At 37.3% G+C, this 26,689-nt stretch overlaps 2 protein-coding genes across 3 annotated transcripts in view; both read left to right on the top strand.

Annotated features, from left to right (window-relative positions):
* The window catches only part of SNCAIP (synuclein alpha interacting protein), a 95,826-nt gene that overhangs the window by 21,996 nt on the left and 47,141 nt on the right, over nt 1-26,689 (top strand). The window lies entirely within an intron of this gene.
* Nucleotides 15,429-16,771, top strand: LOC128503838 (olfactory receptor class A-like protein 4). The gene has a single exon (XM_053474036.1). The coding sequence runs from the start codon at nt 15,543-15,545 to the stop codon at nt 16,542-16,544; it is 1,002 nt and encodes a 333-aa protein (XP_053330011.1). The 5' UTR covers nt 15,429-15,542; the 3' UTR covers nt 16,545-16,771.

The raw sequence follows: 26,689 nt of genomic DNA, 5'->3' as shown, positions 1-26,689 counted from the left end.
TTGTACACAGATCTAAATTTGGGGTATAAACTACAATTTGACAGTTCTACTTTAAAGTGAAAAAAAATGTATTTAGTCCGCCAACCCATCATGAATCTCTGATTATGATCCTCAAACAACCTCCAAAATTGTTTGAAGCTTAGTTACAAATCCCACAGCTTTTTTTGTAATTATTGTTTTTTTTTTCCCCTAAGCATGGTTGGCTGAGGTTAGAAAGACTATTTTTCTCCCGTCTCTCGTGATGACCACAGTTAAATTATACTTTTTTGTGATGGACTTAAAATAATTTCTGTTCCACCAAATAAAGTATGTAATGCAGCTACAGCATGGAAAATTCTACAAAACCTTCGGCTACAATTCAATAACTCCGTTCTCTGCTAGCAATATATATAGTACTGTCATTGCTAAGAAGAAAATAAGAAATACAGTAGATGCCCGGACAGAGTCTCTTTTTTTTATAGTCATTTTCTTCACTTAATTTCAAGGAATGGATGTAAAAAACACACTGACGTCACTTTGGGTTTACATAAACAAACCAATACAAACATTTCTTCACCATAAACAGCAACGAAACATTTACATAGAAACATAGAATTTGATGGGATGTACAAGCCATTCGGCCCATATAGTCTGCCCATTTTTCCTGATGTAAGGGATTCAAACCCCTATCAGTCTTTGGTCTAGTGCCATAGTGATGATACATGTCTATCCTGTGCATGTTTAAATTGTCTCACTGTATTACATTACATCTAAGCCTCTGGCCCTCTCGTTTTAGTTTAAATGTTCGTGTTGCATTTCACCTTTCTCTTCTTTCCTCTAAGCTAAACATATTAAGACCCCTTAGTCTTTCCTGATAATTTTCACCCTGCAAACCACTTACCATTTTTGTAGCCCTTCTCTGAACTCTCTCCTATGTGTTATTATCCGTCTGGAGATGGAGTCTCCAGAACTGTACACAATGCAACAATAGGTGAGGCCTGACCAGAGATCTGGTGGCAAATGTGGCAAATCCACCTCTCTCTTGCTGCTACTAACGCCTCTCACTATACAACCCAGCACCCTGCCTGCTTTATTGCATTGTTTGCTTGCCTATAAATCATCAGAAATAATTACTCCTAAGTCCATCTCTTCTGTTGTTACTGACAAGTGTCCCCAATGCTATATTCTGCCTTGAGATTTTTACTTCCCAAATGCATTATTTTAGATTTAACAACGTTAAACTGCAGCCGTCACACCATTCATATTATTATATTAGTGACTATTACTATTTTATTAATAAAAATATTAAAATGTACAGGCCCCAATACTGATCCCTGGGGTACCTCATTAGTAACACCACTAACTATAACCTTCTGCCTCTTGTTACTCTACCATTGCATTACCCACTAAACTATTTTGGCATCCAAACTCAAAGACTACAATTTGTGTAGTAATGGGGGACAGTGTTGAATGCCTTACTGAAATCTAGGAAGGCTATATCAACAGGTCCTCCAGTGCGTATTATTTTAGTTACCCAGACAGGATCTCCCTGTAGTAAACCTGCGGTGTTTCTGATGTTGTAAACCATTTACAGATATTTAACAATACTTTGCATGGTTTTAATTATTTTGCCAACTACTGATGTGTAAAACTTACTCGTCTGTAGTTGCCTTTGTCTTCCCTGCTACCTTTTATGTGAAGTGGTACTATGATTGACAAATTCTAGTCTTCTGAAACTACCCCTGCCAATAGTGACTGGTTAAACAAGTCCTCCAACGGTTTTGCCAGGACACTTCAAAGGTATTTTATACTGAAATTCCCATTCAAGAGTGAGCGTTACATGCCAGACCATATTTGAAAGATTTTTTGGCGTGCCTTCTACTTCTGTGAGCCCACATGGAATGGATTTGATTTCCTAAGTAACAGAGTGTTAGAGAGGGTAACAGAGTGAAAATACTTTTTTCTCAACTTTGGGTCAAAAGGGGCTTCCTGGGGGCCGGTGATTCCTGGGGGCCTATAGCAGCAGCCCCTTGAGCACGCAACAACCACAGTAGCTGGGGTCGCAACTGCGACTGGGCAGGCAACAACTGAGGCCCACAGCTTACCTCTGTGTTGTTCACACACTGTGCAAGCAACCTCTCTTTTACTGCCCAGGGGAAGCAGAGCAGCAGTGGGCTCATGTTACATTAAGTGAACCTGTTGCACTCCTTCTTCACCTTTGCTGTAAAGGATAAGCTACTCGCACATTATGCAACCAACACAAAGGAGATGCTTGTAGTCTGCCCTTTTTAAAAATACTTTTCACTTATTAATTATTTAAGTTTAATACACGTGCCAACTTTGTTTCTTTGTTTTTCTTGGTATTCCTTGATCTATGTCATTTAATATGATGTTTTCGTCTTTTGACTTGCCTAGAAGTCAATTCCATAATGCAAGATAAAACAATGTGGACCTTACCCATAGTTCTACAGTTACTCATTTGCATCCTAAAGCTAGTTAGGCAATTTTTAGACATCGTAAATTTGATTTTCCATAAACTTACTCTAGCCCTAGCATATAGGTCTACTAGATTGCTGCCTATGTTGGCATGTGTGGTGGGCACTATCATGCGTTTTTCTCTTTTGTCAGGAAACAGGTACCTAAAGAAGGTGTCTATGTAATAAACTATCACCCCAGCCATATTTTAATGTTAAAAGAAAAGTATGCTTCCTGCTTTCAGTAGAGGCAGCTGGTAGCAGGAAACAAATGAGAAGTCTCAAACTTAAGTAACTATAGAATACCAAACCATGAAATATGGAACTCCATAAGCTGTTTCAAGTCCTGTTCTCAGAAACAGTAAGATTATTCCTCACAATTAACCCTGTTTTGAAGTAGTTGAATATTCTTGATGTGCTTAGCCAGTCTTCAGAACTGATGTGATTTTTTTATGAGAATAGGAGAAGATAAATCATGTATATGATCCCATGTCTATAACCATGTCAATAACTTTAAGGAAAAATCAACAAAAGTTTCCATTTTGTTTAAGTATATTATTAGAACAGCTTGTTCTAGTAGATGTTCTGTAGATTAATTGAAGATAAATATTTCTAGAGGCCTTTTTGGATAGGCTAACTTGTTTTTATAGTATGAAAAAGTAGTAAGTTGATTCTTGCCCAATTAAAACACCGGCCATTTTCCACTGTGGTATCGTGTTTCCTTGGGCTTTTAATTTCTGTGATTGTTTCCCTCTGTTTTGTACTTTGGAACGCTCAAAGCTTGAGACCTATCACAAAATCAACAAGCACAACATTGTGACACATTCATCCCTTTTATTGGTTGCTCTTGTTTTCACCTGGTAACATTTATGTTGATTTTGAGCCTTTTTGTTGCTTGGGAAATTTAGTTTAGTGTTTTGTATGGAGAACAAAGAACATATAACGTTTCTAACAATGTTTAAAAAAACCCTTGTTTTAATGGAGATTTTTACAGAAATCTCCATTGTAACCGGCCAATTTATAATCAGAGGTCTTAGCAGACCTCCTTAGCATCTCAATGCGCTGCCTAAGGCTAAGCATCCCTCGGCATGGTGGGGCTGGGGATGTGGCCATTTGTAAGGGATTAGGGCAGTGACCACCATGAATTAATATATTAAAAGCAGTGCAATATCTGTTCACAGGCATTGGGTTCAGTCCTTTTTACTTACAGCTATAACTGCTTTACCCATGCTAAGCCTTTCTTTTTAAGATCCGTTTACATACTTGAAAGTGTGATGTCATATCTTTTGCTGTTTTCAATTGTACTGAGCTATGGCAGGGCATATTTTCCATGGATTAATGGTTACACTTTAAATATACATACAGTTGTAGCAATTACACAACTTGTTCTGCATTTATTAATAGTTCACATGCCAGAGAAGTTTGCATAGGTTTCCACAAATGTTTCGCTTACATCATGTCGTGGCTATGTGAAATCCTGCCATCTTCATAGTTTACTAGCTGTCTCTGCCTACACCTCCTATGTTAAAGTCATCCACGCCTGCCTCTCTGCATGTACATTTATGTAATAATCTTCTAATTTTAACCATTTAGAAAAAACCCTCGTAGTTTTCCCTGCTACTATTTTGAACCGATAATTGGTAAAATATTAAAGGAACATTTAACCAAATTTTAATGACGGCATTTGATTTAACGTTTATATATCATTTTCAGCATACTATAGTGTTTTTTTGTGGGAAAAGCTACATAGTTTCTGGCTGCATCCATGGATCAGGCCAAAACTCTGCAAAGTGGGTAAACTTGGTATCCTTCAACCTATGACATCAGAAAGTAAGTACAAAGCTGTGTTCCAAAATGTCCTGTGTGTGTGTGGCAACCCTCTCTTGTTCCAGCTAGACTTGGCTTGCTTCCAGATAGATTTACCAACCAATAAATTATATTGAGTTCCTTTTGCTTTGTAGAAGCTTCCATTTTTTTTGGTCAAGAACCAGAACAACAAACCAACGAAAACAGAGACTTTCTACATGAGTGCAAATTTGCTGTGCCAAGTAGAACTAAGAAAAATATCAGCTTTGTTGCTGTTGGTTTCCGACTTGAAGAGATCAGCTTTTAAGAGTTTCACACCTTGCAGTAATTTAAATAGATTTGAAAGGCATCCAGTTTCCCATGGTTTTGATAAGATTTCCTGATTCTTCTGTTGACAGAACGTTAAAATATGTCATTATCCTAATGTTATTGAATTACCTAGAGTCTGTGAGTTTTGATGATATACGGAGCAGCTTGTGGCAATCCCAGCATTATCTTCTGTCCCAAAGTTCTCTCCCTTCTTTTCTCACAAAACAAGCCAATTGCCGTTTAGTATAAAACCATTCCATTAACCAATCTAATACACGTTATATATTTTGAGGAACATTTACACGTGTCACCTCTTTGTGTTTAAAATGGAGCTTCTTCTTTTATTCATTTATAGAACATGCTCATTTAAGCCTCCTCACCTGTTTTTGTCATCTTGTTATGTTATATACTACTTGTCATGTCCTGTCTATCCATTGTAGAGAGCTACAGAATCTGATGGTGCTATATAAAACAATAAATAATAATAATACTTCCAGATATACAGGGCCAACATGGCGTCACATGAGATTTAATGTATACTGAAGACCGTATGCATTTCTTTTAATACTTGGTGCCATGAATACTTGCTCAAGAAATGGCAATAATGAATGTGTGCTTTGTGCAGAAATCAAGCTCACTGTCTTGTAAACTTTAATAACATTTTACTTAAAAAATGTAGCACCTTTTTAAAACCATTTCTGTTTATTCTACTTGAGTAGTTTATTGCCCAGAAACCGCTAATTAAGAGTTGGACATTTTGAGGAAAACATGCCAGCTTAACCTAAATATGGAACATAAAGACAAATAAGAGTGCCAGATGTATCAGAAATGACATTATATGTCTGAAATGTGTTAAAAAATATTTATTTTGTATAACACGCAAAGTATTAAGGGGCAAAGTAAACAGTCTTAACTCCATAATTTTATCTTGTAAAGTTATTTATGGTTGTGCCTGGTCCTTTTATATGCAATTACCCAGCAGTGATCTGAAGTCTCCATTTGTTTGCATTGCAGGGAAATGTTCCTTTGAAGATTATGCTTTTCAATTTCCATTTGTTTTCATATTTTGAACTCATAAGCTGCTGTCATTTCAAAATGTGTTTTTTTATGCTCATGCATACAACTAACCTCTCCCACTGCAACCTCCTAGCTATAAGGGTTAAATAAATAAGGAATGTATTATTCGCCATCTAATTATGCATGAACTCACTTTTTTCCTCTTTGCTGTTTTCAGATGTGTTTGTTGTTAGAGGATCAAAGTAAAATTTTGGATTTGAGTGGCCCTCACAGTAACATTTCAGGTCCCACAACATGGTGTGAAATATAGGTATTACTGTACATCTATTAGGGTGACCACATTTCCTAATTGCCATTCAAGGACACTTACTTTGAGGAGTGCATGGCATCAAAGTTTGCTTGGGACTGGCGAAAACATATTTGCCAGTGCATTTTCAGTATTTACGCAATCACTGGCTACATAAAAAAGGTCATACTTCTATACATGTTAGACATTTCTTGTTTCTCAATGAGCAGGAACTTTTAAAACATGTATAAATCACTAACCATATATGATAAACTGCAGAAAAAATGTACGCATTTATTAATGTATAAATAAAAGATATATTGGTGTAAGTATATTCTTGAAAATAAAATTCTAACCATGCAGTAAATTATAAATATAATCTCTCATCATATTGCCAACCTTGTTTCAAAATACAGCATCCCATTGTCAACATATCCCAAAAAACACCTTCCCAGTGCCAACTTACTCCAAAAAAACAGCTTCCCATTGCCAACCTTGTCCTAAAATAGCTTCCTAGTGCCAACTTTGTCCTCTAACAGCTTCTCAGTGCAAACCTTGTCTCCACCCCAGTTTGCCAGCTTACTTGGCTGAGCCTTGCTCGATCTCTCCACACAACCTTGGTTTTCACTTCTCCTCTGCCATGTCTGTGCCGCCCACGAAGATTGCCAATAATCTTTGTGGGCGAGCTCAATTCTTTACGTTCGTCTGAAGACGAAACTGAGCTCAATCATTTTCAATGTAAAGTGCCACCCGAAAGCTCTCATTCCGGGACAATGTATTGTCTGAGACGTGGGACGTGAAGGAACTAGGTTGTCAAACAGAGATGGTCCTGATGTAAAGCAGCCCTGTCTACATGGTTATTGGCTATAAAATGTTTTATAGAATCCTTCAGTGATGGATAGTGTTCCCGATGAAGCTGATAAGGCCCCCAAACCTAAGGCTTGTATGCTTCCTGTACCTACTTTCAGAAGTACTAGAAATAAGCATATGTTTCAGCTACCAGGATACTATTGTTTGTTGTTACGATTTATAATTTATTTACAGTTTATAATTCTAACAAAATCATTATCATATTTTACTCATTCGGAGAAGAAAATATAGCATCAGCTGGTAGAGTGCAGATCTTAGTTGCTCTCCTGGGATGACAATCAATACCCTCAGATTAATTGATGATGGAAGAGAATAGTGGGGGGTTGAAGGAGAAAACCAGCTCTCAAACAGATAAATATCACCTCTTTTAGTGATACATGATGATGAAAATGGCCATTGAGGGTGGGTTGTAAAGTTGGTAGGTCATGAGGTTGACTTTGTTTATGATTTATAGCATGTTTAGAGATCATCAGGAATACTGAAAGGAATCTAATGTGCCTTTAAACTGCATTACTTCTGACTCCTTTAACAAGTGAGTAGCTATGAAGACAAAGAGACATTTAAAATCCAGGGGGTGGAGCCATTTCCTTCCTGGATCTTGGGGAAAGGGGTGGAGCCTAAAGAAGGTGGGGCCACGCACTCTGCGTGATCCTGCAGCATTGAGCTCTAGGCTGCCCAGTAGAGATACTAGGTCGTTTGGAGCTTATTAACAAGCATTTAGGCTATGTATGTGTCTTAGATATACACAGTTAAAACACAATATTTTTATGCCAGGACAGACCCAAATTTGACGGGACAGGACCTCCAAAAAACTGGACTGTCATGGGAAATGCGGGACTGTTGGTGGGGATGGGCTACAATACGTATACTTTTTATCTCAAAAACTAAATAGCTATTATGAAATCTTAAAGCTAACGTCAGTTTTAAATTATATTTGTGAAACGGTATATTCTCTTTTTCAATTGTTTTATAATATAAAAAAAAAATGTACACATTTTTTTTTTCTATAGACATACATTTTCACAATACTTATATCAACCTAAGGACCATTCATAGTCTACAGACCGTAACGTCAGTAAATTACAGTCAAGTCAGTATCTATAGCTACATATGGATAAGCCATGTTGAAAAAAAGAACTACATTTAACCCTTTTGGCCACTTATATTTTTGTTGCGTGAGATGGAATGAGTAAAGTAAAGGTGTGCAGCTGCTTTTTAACTAAGCCCCGGAGAGTTTGGGCTGTATTTAGTAATTCATATAGTATTTTAGGAGTAAAACCTTAGCACTATTTATCCTTAACATCTGTTTGAACTTTAGAGGGAAAAAGACATCTGTGCTGTAAACTAGGCTTCATTTCAGAGGTCAGAAAAACAAACACCGTAAGATTATCATTATTATTTCAAAAAATTTCCTCCTAAAATCGTGTAGAGTTGAGGTACCAATGAAAAAAAAATCTAGCAGCTGTTTAACCTGGCTTTTGAGAATGTTGTCTTGGGATTGTGCCTGGAGTTAATAGTGCTGGTGTTAGGAACAATACAAAGGTTCTTGGTATACTAAGGAAACTTTGACTCCTGACCACCTCCCACCATGGGTGCACCTAGCAATTCTAATTTGACTTTCTTTTTAAAAGTTGCATTTGGCAGGCCTGTGAACTCTTGGGTCATATTGTATGTTCCATATGTAAGAGCCATATTCTTTGCTCAGTTTGCTGCCAAGATGTGTTACGCTAGCTGCAGCCTATTGGACTGCAAGGAACGGTCTCTTTTGTAACTGGTAAATCTTGTAATATTCATGATCTCCTGTATAATTAATTATAATGTAGTTTTATATTGCAGCCGTTTGGAAATTCAATCAAAATAACCTTTTCACAGCTATTGAATTTCCAAGCTTGCGTCAGCAGCTCGTTCTGCTTCTGGAAGTGGAGTGAGGTTGTTTCAGGGCTGCTTCATGAGACAGTTTATGTCTGTGATGTCTCCTAAGTCAAAGACTTCTTGCTACTGCTCTTGTCTGAATATGTAAATGCTGAAAATATTTAATCTTTGACACTTGTCTTAATGTCAAAATATTAACCCCTTCACGTACGGGCTCAAAATGCATTGTTTTCAATGGGTTTAGGGACTGCCCATTATCCTTAAGGGGTTAATGGGTTTAAAGACAACCCATTGTCCTTTAAGGGTTAAAGGAGACAAATCTCAAAGTCCTAGTGAAGTGAACTTGCTTTCTTTATTGCATTATATTTTGCAAATAATTTGCTTATTTCAATAACACAAGTCATGTGTCTTTGGCAAGTGATTTATAAATCAAATAAACCATTTGGTGGCTATAAAACTACAATAGGTATAAAAAGATAGGTCCCTGGGTACACAGCTGTCTGCTTAACTTGCTTAGGCCCAAATCCATTGCCCATATATTATTCAATAATAGATGAGTGAAAAGTTAAAAGCACTTTCCACCTACAAATAAACCTTTCTCCTTGATAATGTAACTTTTAAGTCTCATCTAAAAGTGGTTCTAATGCTTAGCAGGAATTCACATATATATACCGTATTTGCTCGATTATAAGACGACCCTGATTATAAGACGACCCCCCAAAATCTAAATATTAATTTAGGAAAAAAACAAAAAGCCTGAATATAAGACTACCCTATAGGAAAAAAAGTTTTACTAGTAAATATTAATTCATGTAAACAATATTTTCATATTTAATAAAAGCTATGATTGAGAAAAATATATATTTTTTTATTTCCTTTTATTTGCCAACCTGCCCCCCCCAGTTATGCACATCTGCCCCCAGGGTTGCCACTCTGCCCCCAGAAATGCCTTATACCCCCTATTTGCCACTCTGCCCCATGATATGCCTTTTAATCCCCTATATGCCAGAGTGGCATATAGGGGGTTAAAAGGCATATCATGGGGCAGAGTGGCATATAGGGGGTTAAAAGGCATTTCTGGAGATATATATATAACTGCTAACAGCAATCACACCCCCTATCAAGCCAAGGCAGCCAGTACATGCTGGAACCTAGGATGATAGGAGTGTGAGTACAGCCTCCCTATGCCATGCTACCACCACCACCCTTACACATCCATACTAACACACACTCATTCACAAACATTTAAATACTCATTCATTCCATTAATCACATATACACACACACGCTCAAACCCCCCAGCCCCCCACCCCCTTACCTGAACTGCTGATCTCTCACTCAAGACTTCTGCAGGGGCCCGCTGTGCGTGCAACTTCTCTGGCCCCGCCCCCAGAGGAAGGAGGGGGGAGGCAGAGTTATGTGACACGCTGCTAGCTTCTTGTTCTCCTGCTGCTCGCGACCAAAGCCCGGTAAGTAGCATGGCCCCACCGGACATTTTGAGGTCTGATTAGTAGACGACCTCGATTATAAGACGAGGGGTATTTTTCAGAGCATTTGCTCTGAAAAAAACCTCGTCTTATAATCGAGCAAATACGGTATATATATATATATATATATATATATATATATAGGTGTCCAATCAGTGATGTATCCTGGCCTTGCTGACAAACCAGGCAACATGTTGCCCGATCTCCCCCCCGATCTCCTGCTGCTCAATGGGCCTGTTACAGGGGAGATCTTTGATCTCCCCAAACAGCCCATTTACACTATGGAGGCTGCGCTACTTTAAGATACGGCGGTGCAGACATCACTCGAGGACAGGGAGGTGCCCTAGGCCCAATTTAAAGGTAAATATGTTGCTGTGTCCATTTGCTTAGTGTCTCTAAGTTTCCATTCTGATTAGATCACGCTAGCCACAGCACAGCTGAGTAGAATAAGGATTTGTTAAATATTGGATTAGCTCCAGGCAGAAATGAATCAAGTATGATCTTGTTTTTGGGGCCTGTTATGAATTTGCCATAAATTTGATAGCAGCTCTATCTGTGCTTTTGGCTACATACTTTGTATATATTGATGTGTCTACCAGTATAGGGATACAACCCAGTTCTATGCTGTGTCTACTCATTACTTCAGTTCATCTGTTGTCAATCAAGACTTTATTTTTTATGCAATGCAAGTAGATGAGAGAATCATATGGCTTGCTTGTATTTGGAAGGCTTGTTTTTTTCTGGCATACAAAAGGTTAAAAACCATACTTAGTCATTCCTTTTTCAGCTAGTCCACACATACCACTTTGTCTCATAAGCATTTGCATGTTTTATACTGTTTATTAGACTTGTGAAATGGACCAAAAACAATTAGAACACATTTTTCATTTCTTTTTTGGTGTATTCTTTTTTTGATTTACATATTTCATTTTCTGTCCCTTAGGATTCGATGAAATTCAGACTGCTTTTTCCATTCAGAAAAGAAATTTGTCGTCACCCACATTCACATTCACTCTCTCATTCTCTCACTCCCTACCTTCTCCGCTGACCACTTCCGTGACCCCATCTCCTTTCCGCAGCTCTGCTTCATGTCTTGCCTCTTGTTCTTCTCACTTTTTTCCTCTGCTTCTCCACTTGTCTTTTTTCTTTGTGTACTTCTCTGTGAACCTGGTCTCCCAGTAAACTTCTGCAAAGGGGAAGAGCCTCTGGACCCGCTCTCTCCCCTAAATCGGGGGAAGGTGTGCATGGAGGGTCCCGACTTTTGCGCAAGTGCGGCGGGAGGCCAGAATAATGAAGACAAATTTGCCTCTTGGTGTACTTCTGCATAAGGGTTCTTCCCCCGTTCCGCCAATCGGGGAGAGGGTGTGCCCAGAGGCTCAGCTCTTTTGCGGAAGGCCAGGTTTACAGGGACTAAGAAAGAAGACAGGGTGAGAAGCAGACAAAGGAGACAGAAGAAGGAGCACTGAAGAACAAGAAGAGCCAAGAGAAGAGTGCAGTGTGAAAGTAGACAGGGGTGTGGAAGCAGTTAGTGGAGAAGGTTGGAAGACATTGAGAGAGAGTGTGAGTAAGAGTGGAAAAAAAACAACAAAATGTAAATGAAAATTCGGAACTCATTTTGCTTCATTTTCGTTTGTTTCGCTGGGGGTCCCATCCTTGTTTTCGGACATTTATACAAATTGACAAAAATTACAAATCTGAATTCACAAGTCTACTGCTTATCAAGAGGCTCGTCCATCCACATCTTTCTTTTTCTTCACCTTTTTTTTGAGAGAAACAGTTTTAAGGGATTAGGTTCTGTTGATTAATATTTCTTAAAAAATAATGATTATTCTTTTTCTCGAGCTTAAAAACACTGCAAGCACTTAAACCTTCTCTTCTGCCGCAAAACTCATCAAATTGCAGTGCCCCTATGAACTGTTGAACTTTAAAACAAGGAAAAACTCTGAGTAAACCTTAGATGGGATGATATGATACTCTGCATGGAACTTACTCATTTCAGTAACATAAATCACGTGTCTTCGGCTGCAGACCCAATAAAAAAAAAGAAGAAAGAAACCATTGCTATTTTTTTTCCTTTTGTTACTTTCCTTTGTGAGTAATTGTAATTATAATTTTCAGGAAAACCTCACTTGACGTGAAAACCAGAAGCAAGAACTTCTGCTTGCAAATCAACTTGTCTGCCGATGTTCTCAGGCTTCCATTATACCCATAGAATTAAGCCGTGGGAGATAGTGTCTGTGTAATGCTTTCTTTTTTAAGCTTTGTTTGATGTAGAAAACACTTAACTGCAATATTTTATGCTACATCAGTCTGTCTATAGATCCGAACATTTTGCTGCATTATATCACAATTCATGGATAACTTTTGCCTGTAAATTAAAGAAATGTTGCTTGCAAGGTTCTGAGATATGGAATAATTTATTGACAGATGATAATGTCTCTAAAATTCTTTATAATGTAGAAGTTAATGTTATTTGTATGTTACAAAAAAACTACAGAAATATTTAAAGAATATATAGCTTGTAGTTATTATGTCAACCTAGCAATTAGCGCACACCCAACAATTACTGTTTAAAAAGCACCTATCTAAAGCATAAATACAGAGGATTCACTACACTATATAGCCTTATATTGCTTAGCCCACCACTGCGTCAAAGTACCTCAGGTTTTGCGAGGCCTATCTAATACTAACATGGCTATATTGCTTACCATGGAGAGGATTGGCCATATAAGAATCCCTTATATTTATGTCTCGGATAGGTTCTTTTAAATAGTATTTGTTGGGTGTGCACCGATTTTTTTACTTTGTTGTAGATACCAGATGAATCCCTGTGTCTGAATGAAGAATTAGAATGACTAAAACATACGTTCTTGAAAACCAAAAAGAATAAAGCATACTTGGATGTGCCAATATGGATGATGATGGGAACAGTATTCATGTATCGCATGCCATGAAACAAACTATACGTTAATCTTAAATAGGGGGAAATAGAAAGTTCCTTAGCTGAAAAAAGGGGACTTTTCTTCAGAAAAAGGCGTAATTATATGTTGAGTTTTGGGGGGAAAAAATCTCCTAGAAATAAGGGAAAGGTTCTTACATTTAAAGCCTGTTCTGTGGTATCCTGTGGTATACTTACAGGGTAAAGGAAAACTTGCAGCCTTTTTACAATTCTGAAGTGCATATTTGAGGGAAAAAGACCTACAAATCGAGATTTAAATCAAAGAATGGCTCCTTAGAGTGTATATTACATAGTAGCGTCGTTACAGAATGTTCAATGTCTGGAGTCTGGGATATTTAATCTACTATGTATGATCTGATGTCTGGTATTCTTTTTTTCTTCTTAATTTTAAATTTATCATAATTTAAATGTTGGCATTAGAGAGGGAATGGTAAAATGGAAAAAGGGTACGTTCTTCATTTCACAACTGTCTGAATGTCAGTAACCAGCCCAATAATTCTCTTTAAAATCCCGGCTCTTTTTATTCAGTCCAAAGTAGCTTTTAAACGTTTGCTTCCCCAGGTGCAGACTTTGTAACATTGAAAGGAATTTGGCACATTGACCATGCGTGGCCAACGTACAACCGCATTCATCGAACATAGGTGCCCAAATAGCTAGAATTTCTACGCATATACTTTGGGGCTTTACTGAAAGCGTGTTGTCCTGCATGTTTTTTTAAGACATATTTGCTGAACTTATTATATAGAGCAGGACTGAGACAGACTTTGGATTAAAACTGTCCCTTGCACGTTAAGGCCAGACGGACAGTAAGGTTCAAGCCCAACTCTTAGATTGGCCCATCTTGTTAGACACTTTCAAGCTAGAGCCAAGCATTCTAAAATACTTGCTTTCTGTGCGTAATGAGGGTCTGAGCTCAGCTGCCTTGTGTATCAACATAAAGGTAATAGAGAAATGCATAAACATTACTATAAAGCAACTTATTCTTCTTAAAACACGCCTCATAAAGGCTCACGTATGTGTGCAATGGGCCGCTCTCTGTTTGTTTGGTTTGTATGTCATCTCTTAGAGTGATTTGAACAATTTATGAAATGGCTTTTTCCTCCCCTCTTCATTATCTATTAATCTCCACATGGCCATATGGAACACCCTGGAAAAAAAATGCAGCATTTTAAACTTGGTTTATAGTTTCTTTTTTTGTGCACATTATGGACTATATATATATATATATATATATATATATATATATATATATATACATACACGGTATATATAAATATATATATATATATTATTATTATCTTTTATTTATATATCGCAAACAGTTTACACAGCGCTTAATACAATACATAAATTCAAGGGATATGACAAGATAAGAATTGACAGACTAAGACGCAGGGCTCGCAAGTTTACAATCTTGAGTATATATATATATATATATATATATATCAGGTTGATATTCTCCTGTTCAAGAGAATATTCTTCAATGCAACATGAAACAAAGTTATTTCTAGAATGATTTGTAGTTGTTTGTAAGCATATAGTAGCATCATATTGTAAAAGCTTACAAATGTACTTATGTGAAAGTAAATGGAAAGCCTTACCATATTAATACTTATTAAAAGCACATCAACACTGGTTAATAAAAACATTTCAAGTGTCATTTTATTCATTTTGCATATTGTAGTAATTCACTTCCACAACCTGCCTAAACTCATTACCATTCCCTTTCAAAACATGTATGGTTAATTATAGCTTTTTAAAAGGGGTAGCCATATCCTTTTATTCATCAATTTCAACTTTGACCAGCACCAAGGGAAATGCTTTAAGATATATTTATATTTATTTTTTATTTATATTTATATTTTATTATTTACAAAACCCGAAAATCTGAAATATATATACAGTAATAAAATATAATATTATTTTATAAATATAAAAAACATAAAATGTTTATCCAAAACATTTTAATATTTCAGGACCATTCCAATCTGATATAATTTTAAGAACTACAAGACCATGCAATCTCTGCCAGTAACTTACTCGGGTCACATTCGTTTCATATCATGAAAATCCCATGCTTTCAGATACCCTAATTCACATTTTAAAACATTTAGTTATCACTTTGCAGTTAGTTGTATATTTACAGTCTAGGTAATGTATTGCAGTAGAATTCGCAAGGGGAATTATTATTACATGTTGCTGTACCGTTACCATGTCTAGGAGATTTAATTACCAGGTATACATGTGTTTTTCTTTCCATCTTCTCGTCCCATGATAATAACACTTTACCCCCATCATCACAGTCCATTGTGCTGCTTCACAGCACGCAGCATATTCCATATTTTTCTGGCTCTGAAGGTTCATATGTCTGTCTCCACTTTCTGTACTGCTTTTTAACATGCTGGCAAGTAGAGGTTCCGTTAAATGCCACTTAGCTGCGGAGAAGTGACAGAGTACATTTGGAAGCTGTGGGGAAGATCAAAATGAAGCTTTCGGCAAGCATCATTGAAATAATTGCCTGTTGTATCTTAATCTTTGTGAGCATAGTTGGAAATGCCATATTGATTCATTGCACCTGGAGATGCATTAGGAGACGTCTGCCAACATCCTTCACACTTATTTTTAGCCTTGCAATAGTGCATCTGCTCAAGAACTTGGTAGTCAATACTATAAATATTATTTCCAGTGCGGGGATTTCTACTAATGCCACCTACTGCAAAATAGGACTATTTACTTCTTCACTGACCACCACTTTGGAGATCTGGTTTACACTTTACATGGCTGTGTTCTATTGCGTTAAACTCAATAGAGTTGTCCACCCTCGACGGACTCCTCCAAACGGCAAATGGCGTAAACATCACGTAATAGGTGTAATCGCTCTATGGATTACTGGAATTGCAGTTTCTTGCCCATATCTAATATTTGGGGAGAGTTTGGAAAACCAAAGCCTGTTAAATTCTTCTTTATGCATTCAACACGGTTTCCTTTACGACCAATGCAGCTTTGCATTTGGAGACCCCCAGGTGGAACTGTATTATCATAAAATATTTATGGTTATTATAGACCTCTTTCCCCTGCTGATACTAGTGATGGTCAGTTGTCGCACACTTCTCCTTTTTAGAGAGCAGAAGAAGGCTACTTATGGGAATATCTGGATTGGGCACGATGCTTCAGAGACGGAAGTTTTGCGGGCATCCAAAATAATAATATTCTTAACGCTTCTAATCACATCTCTTTGGGTCTCCCATTTTGTGTTGGTCTCTTTCTTGAAAATTGCCATGTCCTGGTATTTAACTCCTACCATCCTCATTCTGCTGTGTTCTGTATATTCTAGTTTAAGTCCCTACTTACTTATGCTAATTAATTACAAAATCAGTTTAAAGATTAGGGCTCTGAGTTCATTTTGCTGTGCAAATGCAAAGAAACCCACGTTGTCTGATGGTGAAAAGTCATCAGTACCGGTGGAGTCCGTTGCTGAAGACTGAATAGCGGCATATATATTTTTGTATGACATTGATGGGTAAAATGGTATTGACTGTTTTTACAAAAGACAATTTTACAGAAAGTTTTGTGGTGAGCAGGAATGGAAAGGTACAAAACCATTACGACTAAATGTGTTCTATAGCACACAGAAAATACATTGCTCCTTATCTAGTCTTTTTTTGACAAATAAATTGTATATTTGACTTCACTTATTATATACGATACTTAAAAAGCTTTCACTCTAATCCCTGTGTGCGTGCCTTATTCAGCCTCAGTAAGTAAGTAAAGCCTTTGAACCAGCCAGATGTATAGTGTTAACATGTAAGCCAAATGTCAAAAAGCATATACTAAAAGCACAAGATTTTAATGTATTTATGAAAATGTTTTTAAAATAGTTGGAAGGCTGGTTTATTTAGTGTAACTTGTAGAGGAAACTTATAGACCAGAGGCCCCTCAACAGTCAGTCTATATGCTCACAAAATGCTCTAGTTCTACTCTTGTTTTTATATTGCCAATTTGTAAAATATCAGTGTTGTGTATGCTCATTACCAAGGCACGAAAGCCATATAATACTTTATAAAAATGTTATTTTATTATTTGGCAAGATCTCGTACTTTTCTTGCTTCTGTCGGACTTTGCTTGTTAGCCTTAATCATCCCATTGAAAACTGAATATTTATAGCCTGTGATACCTTTTATTTGACTCATATTAAAGTCTCTTGTGTAAGGAAGTTTGCAACCACATAGTCTGATTTTTGCAAAACTGCATGTGGTCTTTCCAAAACTGGGAACATTGTTCCAGTGGCTGGAAAGCCCGTGCGTGACATTGTAATTCATGGCATGTGCTAGGGAGTATAATCCTTTCAACAATTGAAACGTAATGGTTAGCAACACTGAGAAAAGTCTGTACTAGAGAGAGAACCTAAGAATGTTGGCATATTGGAAAACATCACACTAACAAAGCTCAGTGTTAAATGCATTTTTCATAAAACATGCTTTCTAACTTTTCCTGCTTTGGAGGTGACAGCCCGTCTAAGAGAACTAAATTCTTCTTTTTCCTTTCTGATGTCCCTTTTATCTAGAAGCACTTGGTGTTTGCTGGGCATTACAGTGTTCAAAAGGAATAAAAGTCTAAATAATGTGTATGCAAGCAGTCTAAAATTGCATTAATAGAATTTTTGTTTTGAATCCCTTGCTCAGATAAATAAATACATAACAGTTGGTTAGAGAGTCACATGAAAAGTCTCAGTAGAGCGATAGCCTCACAGCTAGCCAACCCCCATTGGTCATTAGAAATGCTTAAAACAGAAAAAAAACACTTCAACATGGTTTACTTTAAAGACACTGTTTAGCCTTTGTTTTTGTATATTTAATTACTGAAGTCATTAGAAACAGGTATCATTTGTGGCAGCTTATAAGTTTTGTGTCATAGGTTCTAGGGAGTAGTGTAACTACAAGGGTCAGAGCAGTCGCAACTGTGATGAGGCCCATGCCTCTAGAGGGCCCGGGACTACCCCTGCGACCACTTGTTCCTGTCTTCTCGTACGAGTTCACAATTGCCCAGAAAGGGCCCTTCTGAGCTAGATTGGTCTGGTCTAGGTCAGAAGGGCCCTTCTAAACTATTTTGAACCAGCACAGAGAGACAAAAACCCAGCAGGGGCATGTTACATCATGTGATCCTGCTGTAAAACCGAGATACAATGTGCAAGCAGCCAAACAAAAACAGACTGAATGTCTGTGTATAAATGTATGTGAGCATGAATTTCTGTATATAAGTGTATGTGAGCATGAATGTCTTTGTATAAGTGTGTGAGCATGGATGTGTAAGTGGTGTGAGATTGAGTGTGTATTAGCATGAGTTGTGTGAAAGGGAGTGTGTGTTAGCATGTGTAATTTGTGTAAATGTGTTTACATATGTGTGCCATAGTGTATGTTGGAGGGGGTGGGCAAGGGGCAATGATGACACAGACAAGCTGTTTGGGGGCAATGATGGCACAGGCCAGCTGTTTCGGGGCAAAGATGGCACATTTAAGCTTTTTGGGCGGCACTGACAAGATGGGGCAAAGATGACAGAGGCAGGCTATTTTGTGGTTAGGATGGCACTGATAAGCTGCTTGGAGGCAAAGGCATTCGCACGCTGTTGGAGGCAAAGGTGGCACTCACAAGCTGCTTGGTTTAGTTGGGAGGGGCTCCAGGGCAGTTTTCGCTCCAGTGCCCTGCGGTTTCTAGTTACGCCCCTGGTTCTAGGTCTGTCCTTGGTGGTTACCCAGGGATCTCAAACCCCAAACTTCGAGTGGACCTTACAAAGGTTTTCTAAATAACTCTTAGTGTTGCATGGTTGTAGTTAAACATTGTATTAATTATTCAGTTTTATCTTAATAAATTAGAAAAATTGAGAAAAGAAACTGAAGGACTCAGTTTAATATCTTTGACATATTAACTTGCAGAGATTTGTAACTTGGTTAGTTGTGGAAAGTTATCTTGGTTCTTGGTTGAGCATGTAAAATGATAACATAGCAACATTTCTTTATTTTTGATTAGCAGTAAAATTTGGGACCCAGAGCAAGCCCTCAAATATCAAATTATATTGTATTTTAATATATTTGTAATGGAAAATGCATTCTTTTCAGAGCAAGCTATTTTTGGAATCCGGCAGCAGTTTCTAAACTGGAATCCGTCTTTGAAAGTCAACTTTCTTCACAGCCAAAGACATAAAATATTTTTTTGGATTCTCCAATTTTCTAGCACAACAAACAAAAATAGCCAAGTGCAGATCCTGATCCAAACCAAAGCGGAAACAAAATGTAAAAAATATAATGGGATTGAATTGCTTCGTGTTACCAATACTTTTCAGAAGTCTTCAGCAAGTAGAAGTTACCACATTGCATAGCTATTTATTGTGGCAAAGAAATTAATATTGCTGCTTGTATTACGGTACTCAAGGAACTATTGTAAATTTCTTTGAATTATGCTGTTATCCTTTATTAATAATTTCAAAATATTACTATAATTACTTTTTATTTATGTAGCGCCAACAATTTATGGAGCTAGAACTGACAGACTAAGACAAGCCGATACATTAGGTCAAGGGTACCCTGCTCAGGAGCTTACAACATAGAGGTGTCACACCAAAAAAGAGATTTATAATATACATTTGCTTTGACTTAGTATGGAAAATTCATTTTGTAGTATTTCTGTATAGTTATTGTTTCAGTTTTTGTACCTTTTTTAGTGATATTTCTTTGTAAGCTGCTTGTATTTTAATCTCTTTTATTGATCTTGACGTTTAAAGGTAATATGACTGTCTTAAACAGCTTGATTCTAGTTGCTAACACTTGTATGGTACTACTCAGTATGCTATTACCACAAGACTCATTGACCCTTGTGTAAAAACTCAAGCTAGGTTAGAAAATGAAATCAAGTATAAATAGGGATAGAAATAGGATAACATTAATATTTTCCATTTATATAACTCCATTTCCATTTATTTAATTTATTATTATTTACTGATTTAAATAGCACCACCATATTCCGCAGTGCTGTACAATGGGTAATCAGGACATAACAAATAGCGCGTAACATAATAATTTTCAGTTACAGAAAGCGAGGTTACTGGTCAAACAAGCTTACAATGTTATTTCCTATTAAATTTTGTAAGGTTCAGCTCTCGTTATAACAGCATACAGGCTACTTGTGAGTAAAACATTAAAATGCATTATTCTCTTTTGCAAATCTGCATGTGATCTGTGCCTGGGGCACGTCTGACCTCTGCACCGTTTATCATCTGTCTTTCTTCTCCAACATGTCTATGGTGCCACAGGGAATTCCCTGGATCTTTGCGTGAGGGAAATTAATACTCTGAAATATCATTCCCCTGCTTCTGAAACGAATGTTTGTGATTTTCTCCCGGTGATGTCATGTCATTTTGCTAGTTTTATGCCTTCGTTCAGTAGTTATATTGGATTATGTGGGTATAATCATTCTAATCTAGAAGTGTTGCGTCTCTGATTGCTTAAAGCTATCAAACCATTATGTAATGTTTTGTACCTTATCCAAAACATACAGTAAGAGATCTGAGCCACTGAGACTTGCGTGTGAATGCCATACATTACAGACTCTGGAAATCACTGGTAATTACTGGGTCCCAAGGACATATGCCTATATTGTGGCCATAATCGAGTGATTTTCAGACTGGCTTTAGGCACAATATGCAAGGAAATACATAACTTTTATAATATATTACTGATATGCCAACAAACTCATTCCTGAACACATTTTTGAAAACTAAAGGTCTTCAAATGTTTTATGACTTTATGGTAAACCACCCTCTTAATGAGAGCAAGGACACCTTCACATGTGTAACCCCCATATTGAGCATTCATGTGATACAAGATGTTGGCACACAGGCCTTCCTGCTGTATGAGGAATTATTAGGGGTGACTAATGGGGCTGAAACCCCAAGCTTGTTGGTGATTGAAGTATGAGAGAACCTACTAGGTAGAAAGGAAAGTGGCTTTTTACTCAAGGAATATGTCATATGGTCATGGCACCCAGGGACGCCTCTCACCTCGGTTCAGACGTGGTGTCCTGCTGTGGTCAGCATGTGGACTCCATGCCATGGCCCACACTGCTCAACGTGAGCGAGCCGGCAGGCGCATTTGGGTTGGTGGGGTTTGTGTACACATCAGGTGGGGACCAGGAGGCCATGCCTACCAATCCAGATCACACTGCTAGGGCTGGGAAGACTCTTCCTTCCTTACCCCAGCAACAGGGGCATTCCTGCTCACCTGGAGCTATAAAGCCCCTTTGAACTGGAGCAACAGACTTGTTTTTATAAACATAGAGGCTAAGATCGGCATCTAATTAATCCTGAAACACATAGACATCAAGTATTAGACTGTAGAAGTCATCATTAAGCATGGAACTCATATTAAGTATATTAATATTGGTTTGGCCAAACTTGACTTCCGATTAATAGATGAAATGCTCTATGAAAAAAACAACATGCAAGCATTTAAATCCATTTATTGTTAGGTATTGATGTTTAAAGGTCTACTGTTACAACCATGGGTCAGGTCACCACAAATTAATAGCGATTCATTATTGTAGAGAAGAGATTGCACAAACACGTCACTGATTGCAAAGCATTGCAATGACACAAATCAATGTAAGTGGAGGGGGCTGAGTAGACGCTGATTTCCCAGGAAGAGTTCACTGTGTACTCTATACCTTTATAGCTTCATCAGTACTTATTGTGGGTAATCAAAAACATGCAACACTATGTATTTATATGATGCATGTAGTACATGTTCCATGAGCTACGCTGATTAAACCTAAGAGAATGTATTTATGGTTTCATTGGATATAACCTAAACAGAAAGGACCTATATCTGTCAAATGATCCCAAAGAGTAAGAAGTGATTGACATATTTTTCATTTTGCCTTAAATCAGAAATAGTTTTTTTCTATAATTCTGGATGTATTTATGTATCTATCTACGTTTTCCAAACGTTCTTCCTGAACTTTGTTGGCAACCATAAATATATTTTTTAGGGGACCATTTTTTTCAATTCAGGAGGTTAATGACCACGACTCTATCCTTGTTTGATGGTGTGAAACCTTGTCAAATGTTTTTTTGCTGTTACGTTTTTTATAAATTTACCCCTACAAGCTTTAATATACAATGTATTCAGTTCCTTATATCTATTACACGTGTACAAGGTTGACTGTCCTAGAGAAAAATGTAAAGCTATGAAAACTTTTAACCAACTTGATCAAATTCTTTCAATATGTATGCTTGTGATATCTAGATCACAGCTGTGTGAATGTTGTTTCCCTTATTAATTTACATTTTCTAGGCTGGAATAGACAGATTTCCTCACCCTGGCTCCCCTCTTTAATTATGTATGTGATCATCTCTGCAGGGAGCTTCTAATTATTGCTGTTTACAAACAAGGCCCGAGGGTCTGCTTACTCAGGGGTTGAATTAGTTTCAAATATTAAAACAAGTTAATGAATCAATTGATTTGTTCGCATTTACCAATATTTCCTTCGATGGATCCTCTAGATTGTAAGCTTGATTGTTTATATTACTTAGTTTGTCTTAGTCTGTCGATTCTAGTTTTGTCATAACTAATCTACTGTATGTGTTGCAAGAAGTGCTGCGTAAACTTAAAATGTGGTGTCCCCCTTGCACGTGAATGAGAGGATTCTCCAGAATCCCTCCCTATGGATTTGACTCTTTTACCACCCATTCAGCTATTTTCTGAGTAGGAGATGTGTTTTGGTCTCATTTGGGGACAAAAATGTAATTTTACCACTGTAATTTCAATTTTATTTACTTTATATAGTATTGATTGATATAGCAAGATTTAGCATCTTATTTACAACTCTTTGTAGATAAACCTAAAATAAACCTAAATTGTATGCCTTTGCAAGTGGAACTTGCCATACCTGGGAACTGCCCAGGGTTGGGTGGCTGCCTGAAGCTCCACTCTCATGGGAGTGTGGCTGTGATCAGGGGTAGTGCTGGTTAGTGCTGGTTAGACAGGAGTGGGCAAAGAGTGGGAGAGCCTCAGTAATGAGTGGGCATGACCAAACACTACTCCCCTGCTATATGATATGAAAATATTAATCTGCAGCGCCGAGGAAGCAGAGCTTCACTTGGAGACACCTGGTGAAACATGGCAAATTCCCAGATTTAGAGTGGCCTATTCTGAAGCATCCTTGAAAATGTCAGGTAAATCACCTTTTGTGACTGGATCTATAGCTTGTAGTCCATCTAGATTGGAGGTGACCTCACGTGTTTTTGTACACCACATCTTACTAGAAAGATTCATATGTTCTGTTTTGATGCTCATTGTTTTTAGCATTGACTGTCCTCTCATCCCAGGCTTCTGTATGTGGCTCTCTACATTAAAGAGAAATAGATGTAAAATACACTATTTGCATCCCCTTTTATAGTACCTAATTCCAGTAGTTATGCATGTATGAATCTTTCCCCCCATTCTTCTCCCGTTCCCTTCTGTATTCCTGCCAGATACTTTTATTGCTTTCTGAGCACTGCAATGAGAATTACTTCATGTCATCAGCGATTGAATTACAGCTCCTGAAGCTTCCGTACTACTGATCTATGGAAGCCACTCGATACTTCCTGACAAGCACCAGAACTAATCCATTCACTTCTACACAGCCAATAACAAAGAGCTGGACACATCATATATGTACATAGGATTTGTTTTTGAATTTGTATTTTTTATGTAAATTCTGTATAGACCACAATGGGAAACAGTTGCAAGTAACTAAAGCTATGATTCATTTTATACCAGATACAGTGTCCACATTAGTAGATTATAAACTGGTTTGAGCAGGACTTTTTTTATCTTTGGTTTCGTTAAGTCAGAATTTCGATGCTCTACTTGTTATGTCCCGTTTTACCTAACGTACAGCACTGCAGGATATGATGGTACTATATACATCAAGAATAATGATTTGATATTTTGTGGGCTGATTCATAAAATAAACTAAATATCAAACATGGCACAAATTTACAGCTGATCATTGGAAAATTAGAAAAATAGTCCACCAAGTATATGCCATATCAATTTCCATGATGTTAAATGTGGGTTAAAATGCCATTCTATATCTTTCTAAGCATGCTGAGCATTGTAGTCCACAGATGGGATTAACTGGATGGAAAAAGTGGTGTCTCTAGGTTTAAAATGCTCTTGGCAATGGGTTTAGTTTCTTCAATCCTTGTCCTTACAGTTGATGACTGTTTCTGCTGTTTCCTGACCAATTTAAATCTTACTATATTTGCTTAATCTGAGGTGGAATTAATGATCCAAAGCACATTCCTCATATGGGGTTAGACTTCTCCATTTCAGCCACAAACAGTCCGCCTTCCTTCCTTTCAGAAACTTGACCTGTACTTTTTGCTTTCATTACTTTGCAGCTGGCTTTTGGATGTTTCACCTGTACGACTCAATAGGGAAAACGCTGTTACCCAAGTTCTAGTGATCCAACACTACATTCTAGGCTGAAAAATGCTTCTCCTGTGAGCAGCCTTTTTTGACTGTATTGTTACATTATATAATTTATTCCTACCACCATCATTAATGCAGCTAACTACCAAACTGCTACACGTACCTATTGTTTTAAACCTTTCTGCCACAGAGAAGAAAGTAAGATTTTTTTTCTATATCACACAATTCAGGCTTCTCTATGCTTGAAGTTCTTCCAAGGAACTGTGAGGTCTACTTGGGATGCAGCCATAATGCTATCAAGGTATAAAACTCAGGAGAGTGTGGCCGATTCCTGAACTCTGCTTTATACATGTTAAGAGGAATCAAGAAAGAGGTTTCCATTCCTGAATTAAAAGCCAGGCTTTGTGATTGCTAACGTGAACCTGTCATCCAAAAAGTACTCGGATTCCACATTTTGTTTTAGGGTTTTCTTTCTTTTTTCATAAACATTTTGTTGTTACTAAATAGATGTAAGGACCCACTGTAACATTAAGTACATAGCTATAGCTTCGCACAAAGACTTCACATCACGTTCCCAGGTATGTGTATACATTTGCTATCAATTCTCTATTAGACCAAAAACTATTCAGACAAATTATTTGTTTAATTTTGGGGAATTTACCGACAATGATTTTGTTTCCTGCCCTTTCCGCTGCTTCTTCTCTTGGCTGTTCTTGTTCTTCTATATTTTTTTTTCTTCTTTCTTCTTTCCTCGTCCACTTTTTCCCTGTATCAATTCTGTTAACCAGGCCTCATGAAGCACTTCCACAAAGAGGTGGAGCAGGTTTGCGTGGAGGCTCTGTCCTTTTGGCCTGGTTAATAGTCCTGATACTGGGGAGAAGCGGACGAAGACAGAAGAACAAAAAGATGCAAGAGAAGAGGCTAAGCTGCGGAAAAGGAGGCAGCCTGTGGAGAAGGTAGGGAAACATTGAAAGAGTAAATGAGAGTGTGAAAAAATAACGAAATCCAAACAAAAATTCGAAGCTCTCTGCTTCGTTTCATCGGGGACTCCTCCTTCTTTTCGGATATTCATACAAATTGAACAAATCTGCAAATTTAATTAAAATTACAATTTGTACAAATCGGAATGCACAGGTCTAGCTCCTATTACTTCTTATTACCCAGAATGTAGCAGAGCTGATTATACAAGTATCACAAGCAACAATGTTAAATAGGAAGATAAGATTATATATTTATTTTAGAATAAAATGAATATAGAATAAAGAAAATTCAGCACTTAAATAATAAAAAAAATTAAATCCTACTTAAAAACAGAGTGATATAATGATTGCATAAAAAAGAACATAACTCACCCTTCTGTGTCCCTCAATCTGACAGTCATTGAAATGTCCTCTCTGTATGTCCGCCTCTATGTCTAATTGCTTATAAACCCGTGTATTTATACTTTTGATTCTATTGTTTACTTTATAATGTACACTCATTTGTGTCATTCTACTTTAATTGTTTTTTTACTCCATTTTGTCTTTTGCTAACAATTGTCAATTCGCGTGATTTGTCATTTCATAAGACTTTTCAAATCACTTGATTTTACTACATCCAAAGAAAACAAAAACAAAAAAAGATGGTCTCTCTTAGAGATAGAAGACCGTGTTCTTCTCTGATGCAAAAGAAATATTTTTTCCACCTTTGGTATGTGTAGACCAAGGGATGCCTTTGGCAGGCTCAGTACTTATCAGACCCATCTTAAGTTGGCATTATAGGACATATCCTAATAGTACAGATGTTGGTATATTCATCCCAGGTTATTGAACAAGCAAAATAATATGTTTAACATGTAGTTTCTATAGACTAAAGGTGTATGTAAACTATTTTTTTATTTTTCTTTAAAAAAATCTTGCAGTTAAAACGAACAAAAACATAGATAATAAGGTGTCATTAAGTAAGCACTTGGGTGGAGTAAATAGCCTTGAAAATAATTCACATATGTAGCATAGGTGCAGAAATGCTAATTATGAGAAATATGAGCTGCGTCCCCTCAGGGTAATGTCATTTGGTATAATCAAAAGGTTGTGCACATGCTTTACAGGGCATAAGTCATCTGTAGTTAAGAATCCATAAATTACAATGTTACACATCCAGTCCGTGGTCTTGAACGATTAATTG

The sequence above is a fragment of the Spea bombifrons genome, chromosome 1 (assembly GCF_027358695.1).
Source record: "Spea bombifrons isolate aSpeBom1 chromosome 1, aSpeBom1.2.pri, whole genome shotgun sequence".
Classification (NCBI taxonomy): domain Eukaryota; kingdom Metazoa; phylum Chordata; class Amphibia; order Anura; family Pelobatidae; genus Spea; species Spea bombifrons.
The sequence above is the reverse complement of the archived record's forward strand: the minus strand, read 5'-3'. Positions and strand labels throughout refer to the sequence as shown.

Bases quoted from the DNA above. Each gene is read 5' to 3' on its own strand.
- LOC128503838 (XM_053474036.1), top strand. From the start codon at position 15,543: ATGAAGCTTTCGGCAAGCATCATTGAAATAATTGCCTGTTGTATCTTA.